The 7,772-nt window shown below is 41.5% G+C and overlaps 1 protein-coding gene across 1 annotated transcript; it reads left to right on the forward strand.

Moving 5' to 3' along the window:
* The first annotated feature begins 6,779 nt into the window (after positions 1-6,779).
* On the forward strand, positions 6,780-7,343 carry LOC138909396 (uncharacterized). Its single transcript, XM_070200595.1, has one exon. The coding sequence runs from the start codon at positions 6,780-6,782 to the stop codon at positions 7,341-7,343; it is 564 nt and encodes a 187-aa protein (XP_070056696.1).
* The last annotated feature ends 429 nt before the right edge of the window (positions 7,344-7,772 follow it).

Consider the following 7,772-nt stretch of genomic DNA (forward strand, 5'->3'; position numbering starts at 1 on the left):
TAGAATCATGTAATATCATCAACCATCAAACAATAATAGTCAATAACAACCCATAACTCCAGAACAAAGGGGTTTCTAGCCACTCATGTTCGTAGCAACAATCAAAATATTATTTTTAAACATAAACTCTATGAATACGAGATGGATGATGGAAGAAACAATAAAATTCGTGCTCTGTTGCGTTCCTAAGCCCTCGTTGCCTTCAAAAATCATCCAACCCTCCACAAAGCACGTTTATAGGTTAGAGTCGGAGTCTCCAAGTCCAAAATCGAGTAGGAAACATTTAATTCACTAACTGGGGGAGTACTAGGCACCAGACCTCGCGAGGCCCAGTCTGTGGTGCACTGGGAACCTCGTGTAATAATCCGATATTTTAAATGTGAACTTTTGAGTTAGGCTTGAGTATGAATACTACTATCTTAATTAGTTGAACATATAATATGTGCGGGATACACGAATTAAGAAGTTGAAATTATTATATCTTAAGGGATTACAAGGCTTGATTTTCGGGATACCGAAGTTTGGAGTTAGATGACTTACAACAACAACAACATACCTAGTATTATCCCACACCGTGGGGTCTGGAGAGGGTAGTGTGTATGCAGACCTTACTCCTATCTTGTGAAGATAGAGAGGTTGTTTCCAATAGATGACAAACTTAAAGGATAAAGAGAGAGTTTATACACTGACTTTTGGGATAAAGGAGTATTTAAAATATTTGTCATAAATCAGCTAGGGGTAAAATACAATGTACAAAGGTAAAAAAATTTATCATTGAACCAGCTGGACATTTGAGTTTGGACCGGGCCCATTTGAGAGTTGGAAAGATTGCTGGACAAGGCCTTTTATATAGCTTTTATAAAGGTGGATAAGAATCAAGCACTGACTTGGTCTCCCAAGGGAAGAAAAAACGCAGACAACTTTCTTAAGTTTCTGCTTGCATTGCGACGAAATAGTTGCTTATCTTTTCTCATTGTTGATGGACGTTTTAATTTTTTTTCCGTTAGCTATGAGGCGATTAGTTACTTTTTTATATCGAGGTCGAAATCCGATTCTGAAAATTTGAATAGGTCCGTTATGTGATTTATGTCTTGTGTGCAAAATTTGAAGTCATTCCAGATTGATTTGATGTGTTTCGACACAAGTTATAGAATTTGAAAGTTCAAAGTTCATGGATTTTTAATTTTGAAGTACGATTCGTCATTTTGATGTTGTTCGATGCGATTTGAGACCTTGAGCAAGTTCATAATATGTTATGGGACTGGTTGGTAAGATTGGTTGAGGTCCCGGGGGCCTCGGGTGTGTTTCAGATCATTTGGAGTTGTTTTGGAACTGCTGATTCTGGTGTCTGGTTTCCTTCTTCGCGAACGCGAAGAAAGTCCCGCGTTCGCGAAGAAGAAATTTTGGGGTGCTGGATTTAACCTTCGCGAATGCGAGGCAAGGTCTGGTCAAGCTTACGCGAATGCGACGCAGTGGTCGCGAACGCGAAGAAGGAAGGGGAGCCGGGACCTTGAGCCATTAACCCTTCCCGAACGCGAAGCATGGACTGCGAACGCGATTAAGGAGGGCAGTTGGCTACCGTGAATGCGAGAGCTCAAATGCGAACGCGAACGCGATGCTGTGCATGGTCAGGCCTTCGCGAACGCGACACTGGTCACGCTGTGCGAAGAAGAAAAGCCTGGGCAGTGAGTTTAAGTTCAGAAATTCGTCCCATTTTTTATTTTTGACGGATTGGAGCTCAGGATGAGGCGATGTTTGGGAGATTTTTAGAAGAAATAATGGGGTAAGTGTTCTTGACTCAATATTGGTTAAATTACCTGAATCCATGGTTGTTTTTAATATTTAATTGGTGAATTTAGTTGGGAAAAATTGTGAAAACCCTTTTGATTCAATTTAAGATTTGGAGGTCGAGTTGTTATCGGAATTGAATGAAATAGGTATGGTTGAAATCTAATCGGAATGGGCGTTTCATATTTTGTAACTTTTGTCAAGTTTCGAGAAGTGGTCCCCACAGGCAATTTTTGGGTTAAATTTCAGATTTTTGTAGAAATTTGTATTTTCATATGAAATTTATTCCTACAATTTGTATTGATTGAATCTAATTATTTATGACTAGATTCGAGCCGATCGGAGTCAGAAAATTAACGAAAGGGCATACTGCTTGGCTGATTGAGCGCAGTTTGAGGTAAGTATCTTGCCTAACCTTGTGTGGAGGATTTTCCCCTTAGGATTTGAGTCATCTATGCTGATTGTAGTCTGTGTACGTGAGGTGGCGAGTGCGTGCTCAGACTTATTTGTGGAAAGTTGGCCTTTTAGGGTTCTTATGTTTTTATATTCACCATGTATGATGTTGTTCTTGATACGCTTAAATTCCTATTTGCTAGTTTCACCTTTACATGCTTTGATTAGAGATAATTGCTTTAGGATTCACTCTTATTATCTATTTGACCCTTATTCGACATAACCAAAGATTTTACCTCTTCTATCGTCGTGCTATATTTTTCATAACTGCTTATCTTTAATTGAAATCATTATTTTCTCATCCTATAATTGTTTAGCCTTAATTGGAGTTATGATTATCTTTCGTTGCTTATCCTTACTTGAATTGTTGAATATTCCTCTTAATTGCTCAACCTCAGAAGGAGTTTAGATAACTTATATCTTAGTTGACTTGCCATTATTTGGAACTATTTGACTCGTGTTGGCTTCTTACCGTTGACTTGAATATTGTGGAATCGTTGCTATAATTTGTTTTGTTTTCCCTTGTTAAGTTGTTCTCCTTGTGCCTAGCATTCTTCACTGTGGTTATTCCTTGTGAATGAGTTCTACCGTTCTTGTGATTTAAGTTCTTGAGTTGATTTGCTCGCCGTACCTTGCATCTTTGTCATTGTTGCTTTTGCACTTGTTGTGGTGAGGTACGAGGTTTCTGTCGTGTTATATTTGTTATCTCTGTTGTTTGTACTGCATATTTAAATTGGGACTACAGACGTATTCCGGGAGGTCCCCTAGCACTGCATATTTAAATTGGGACTACGGACGTATTCCGGGTGATCCCCCTGTCTTGCATATTTACTTTAGGACTACGTACGTATTCTGGGAGATCCCCTAGCACTGCATATTTAAATTGGGACTACAGACATATTTCGGGAGTTCCCCCTGTCTTGCATATTTACTTTGGGACTACGGACGTATTCCGGGAGATCCCCCAGCACTGCATATTTAAATTGGGACTACGGACGTATTTCGGGAGATCCCCCTGTCTTGCATATTTAATTCGGGACTACGGGACGGTATCTCGGTAGGTTCCCCTGTGGTTATATCTGTGTTCGGAGCTGCTAATCTTCCATGCTTAAGTGTCACAGGGTGACTTATACTCGAAATATATTACTGGAAAAAGTTTATATTTGAAAGGTTTTTATCTTGAAAGAACTATATTTGAAAGATATTTATTGGAAAGAAGAATATTTCAAAAAAAAAAAAATTCTTATTGAAAAGGATTATATTCTAAAGACCTCAATTTAAAAACTTACGGGTGAAAGTTTACACTTGAAGGATTTGACTAATTTATTGGGGTTTGTTGGCTGAGTCCTGATGTGAAATCTATTGCAGTTGCTGAGTTACTACTTGCCTTTACTGTATTGTGATTTTGGGATTTGGGTTGTGCTTTCGTTCATTCTTCTGTGTCTTATTCTGGTGTTCCGCTGTTACTTGTTGTCTTTCCTTCCTTATTGCAGTTGTTATGTCGTTAGCCATATCGTGGGGTCCTCATATAGATGTCATGTTCTGTCATCCCTATACTTATACTTGTTCAGTTTATTAGACTAGTGGGTGTCTTGACTAGTCCTCGTCACTACTTCACCGAGGTTAGTCTTGATACTTACTGGGCACTGTTGTGGTGTGCTCATGCTACTCTTCTGCACATTTTTGTGCAGATCCAGGTATCGATCGTTAGTAGCTGTGCGGATCCTTGCTGAGGAGACTCAAGGTAAACCTGCTGCTGCGTTTGCAGGCTTCGGAGTCACCTTCCTCTTTTGTATTTACACTATTTTTGCTTACTTCCGAACAGTTGTATTTAGAAGTGATAGCAAACTCTGTAGAGCTTATGACTTGTACTACCGGTTTTGGGAATTGTAAGAGATTTCTATTTAACTCGTTAGATGTTATTTAAATAATGTTGTTTTAATTAATGTTAGGCTTACCTAGTCCCTAAGACTAGGTGCCATCATAATACCAAACGGATGAAAAATTGGGTCGTGACATTAACCATTTGGTAAAAACAACAAAAACAATCACCCGCTTTCTAGTTTCTTCTCATTAGATTGTAATTGTTAGTGTTATTTTAGAAGTAAAAAAAAATCCCTTGTGTGGAAGAGCAATTTAGTTATTTCAATTACACTCATCAAGTGTACACCCTAACACCCCTATTAAACTCCCTGTGGAAATCGAACCCGACTCTTGTTGGGTACTATTCTTCCAACGACTGTTTCCACTCACTATTGGGTGCAAATTGGACGTGGATCAGTAATGCCGTGCCATTTCATTCATATTATTACTATATGGTGAGGACGAGAGTAAAAGAATAAAGCGTGATGCCGTGTCATTTTTATATTATTGGTTTATCTGATTTCACCGGTTGATGATTTACTTGGCTATTTCGTGATTTTTTACCTGTCGCAGCTGTGATATTTTCCCCTTTTGCATGTCCCCTCCCAATTTGTACGTTATCATTCTCTGTTATTGTTGCTGCTTTATATACACTTGTACAGGTTTATCTACGTAGGTGTCTTGACATAGCCTCGTCAATACCTCGTTGAGGTTAGGCTCGACACTTACGGAGTACATTAGGTTAGTTGTACTGATACTACACTTTTGCACTTCTTGTGCAAATACTGGTATTGATCTCCGCGATGCGTGAGGTGCGTCAGCTTGCATCATTGCATATGGATCTCGAGGTAGATCTATTGGCGGCCGCAGACCTTTAAGTCCCCTTCCATTCCCCACTTTTACTGTTCATTTCTTTCGAACTAGTTGTATTTATTTCGGACCTTGCTTGTACACTTCTAGTTGCTCGTGAACTTATGACTCCAGATTTCTAGGAGTAAACATTATCACGTGACTTATATGTTGTTATATTGGGTTTCTTCTTTTTGTTGTATATCACTATTGTATTTTAACTATTAAAATTGGCTATTTAATTATCTCACATCAGGTTGCCTAGCAAGTGAATGTTAGGCTCCATCACGACCCCGAGGTTGGGATTCCGGGTTGTGACAAATTGGTATCAAAGCACTCAGTTACCTAGGTCTCACGAGTCATGAGGAAGCTTAGTAGAGTCTGGAGGATTGGTACAGAGACGTCTGTACTTATCTTCCAAAGGCTATAGAGTCTTAGGAAAAATTTCACTTCTTTCTCTTTCTATCATGTGAAAACACGTACAACATCTGGAGTCGGATAGGAACCAGAGTCCCCTATGGCAGCTACTACCAGGGGTAGGAGCCGAGGTTGAAATTGATCCAGAGGACGAGTTGGAGGCGGAGCTCAGCCTAGAGCTCAAGCAACAGCAACCACAGTAGAGCCTCAGATTGATCATGAGGAGGAGGTCTTAGCTCAAGCCTCACCCGTCAGACTAGTTCAGGTCCCGGAGGGATCATACAATTGTAGTGCTTCAGGACGCTCTAGTACGCTTGTTGGACCTTATGGAGAGTATGGCCTATACCGGTTCATTTCTAGTGTCTCATGCCATCTCTTAGGTTGGGGGAGAAGCACAGACTCCCGCTACTCAAACTACAGAGCATATGGCTCCCCTATATCAGACTCTAGCATCCCAGCCAGTTGGGATAGTTTAGCCAGTTATTGCGGCACATGCCGAGGATAGGCCTACTATGTCTTTTGAGGCCTTGAAGAGGTTGGATAAGTTTACCAAGCTCTTTCATGTTCATTTTAGTGGTGCACCTTCTGAGGACCCACATGACTACTTTGACCGTTGCCATGAGGTGTTGCGCAACATGGGTATCGTTGAGACCAATGGGGTTGAATTTGTAGTGTTCCAGATGACCGGTTCTGCTAAGAGATGGTGGAGAGATTATCTGTTGACTAGACCAGCTGGTTCACCTTCACTTACGTGGGATCGGTTTTCACAGCTATTTCTAGAGAATATCGTTTCTTTAACTCTGAGAGAGGAGTACCACAGACAGTTTGAGTGCCTTCAGCAGGGTAGCATGACCCTCACCCAGTATGTGACTCAATTCATGGACCTAACTTGCAATGCCATTGTCTTTCTCCCTACTGAGAGGGAGAGAGTGAGGAGATTCATTAATGAACTCATTTTCAATATCAGGCTATAGATGGCCAAGGAGACTAGAGATGATATTTCTTTCTAGAGGGCCGTAGATATTCCTAGGCGGATCGATATGGTTCATGGTCAGGAGAGGGGGCCGATATCTGATAAAATGCCTCATCATTTCAGTGGTTTCACTGGTGCCTCGTATGGAGGCAGGGGTACTTTTGGTAGAGGCCATTCTCCTAGGCCATTTCAGTCAGTGCTTCAGGCATCCCACAGTGCTTCGTGTAGACGTGGTCCTTATGTATCTCATCATGTGAAGCTGGCCCACAGTACACCATCAGCTTCTACTAGTGAACCTCCAATTCAGAGTTATCAGAGTGGTTATCTAGGTCGACAGGGCCAGTTCCAGGGTCAATAGTCACAACAGTTGAGGGCTTGTTATACTTGAAGAGCTCATATGCACCTTTCTATATTATGCCCCAGATCGTAGGACGGCATGCACCATCAAGGTTCTCGTGCCATAGTTCCGCCACCGGTTGCTTCACCGCCTGCTCAGCCAGCTAGAGGTGGGGGTCAGGCTACCAGAGGTGGAGGTCAGGCCATTAGAGGTGGAGACCAGCAAGCTAGAGGTCAGAGTGGTGTGGCCCAACCCTATTTTTATGCTTTCCCGGCTAGACCAGAGGCAGAGTCATCTGACATTGGCATCACAAGTATGATTCCAGTTTTCCATAGAGATGCTTTAGTTCTATTTGATCCGGGCTCTACTTATTCCTACGTGTCATCCTCTTTTGCTTCATATCTGTTTATGCCTCATGACTATTTGAGTGCTCCTATGTATATGTACACAACTGTAGAAGATTATATTGTTGTAGATCCTGTCTATCGCTTGTGTGTGATTACTATTGGGAGTCTTGAGACTAGTGTAGATCTCCTACTTCTTAATATGGTGGACTTTGATATTATTTTGGGCATGGATTGCTTGTCACCGTATCATCCTATATTGGACTTTCACCCCAAGACGGTGACCTTAGTCATGCCGGGGTTGCCTCGATTAGAGTAGAGAGGGACTCCTGGTCATTCTAACAGCAGGGTTATTTCTTATTTGAAGGCATGTCATATGGTCGAGAAGGGATATTTTTCTTCTTTGTCCTATATTCGCGATTCTAGTGTGGAGGTTCCTTCCATAGATTCGGTACCAGTTGTACGTGAATTCCTTGAGGTGTTTCCTGCAGATTTGCCGGGTATGCCACCCGACAGAGATATTGACTTATGTATTAACTTGGCTCCAGGCACTAAGCCCATTTCTATTCCACCATACCGTATGGCCCCACGCGAGTTGAGGGAACTAAAGGAGCAGTTGCAAAGTTTGCTTGATAAGGGATTCATAGACCTAGTGTCTCGCCTTGGGGTGTGCCCGTGTTGTTCGTGAAGAAGAAGGATGGTTCGATTAGGATGTGTATAGACTATCGACAGATGAACAAAGTCACTA

The sequence above is a fragment of the Nicotiana tomentosiformis genome, chromosome 4 (assembly GCF_000390325.3).
Source record: "Nicotiana tomentosiformis chromosome 4, ASM39032v3, whole genome shotgun sequence".
Lineage (NCBI taxonomy): Eukaryota > Viridiplantae > Streptophyta > Magnoliopsida > Solanales > Solanaceae > Nicotiana > Nicotiana tomentosiformis.

Bases quoted from the DNA above. Each gene is read 5' to 3' on its own strand.
- LOC138909396 (XM_070200595.1), top strand. From the start codon at position 6,780: ATGCACCATCAAGGTTCTCGTGCCATAGTTCCGCCACCGGTTGCTTCA.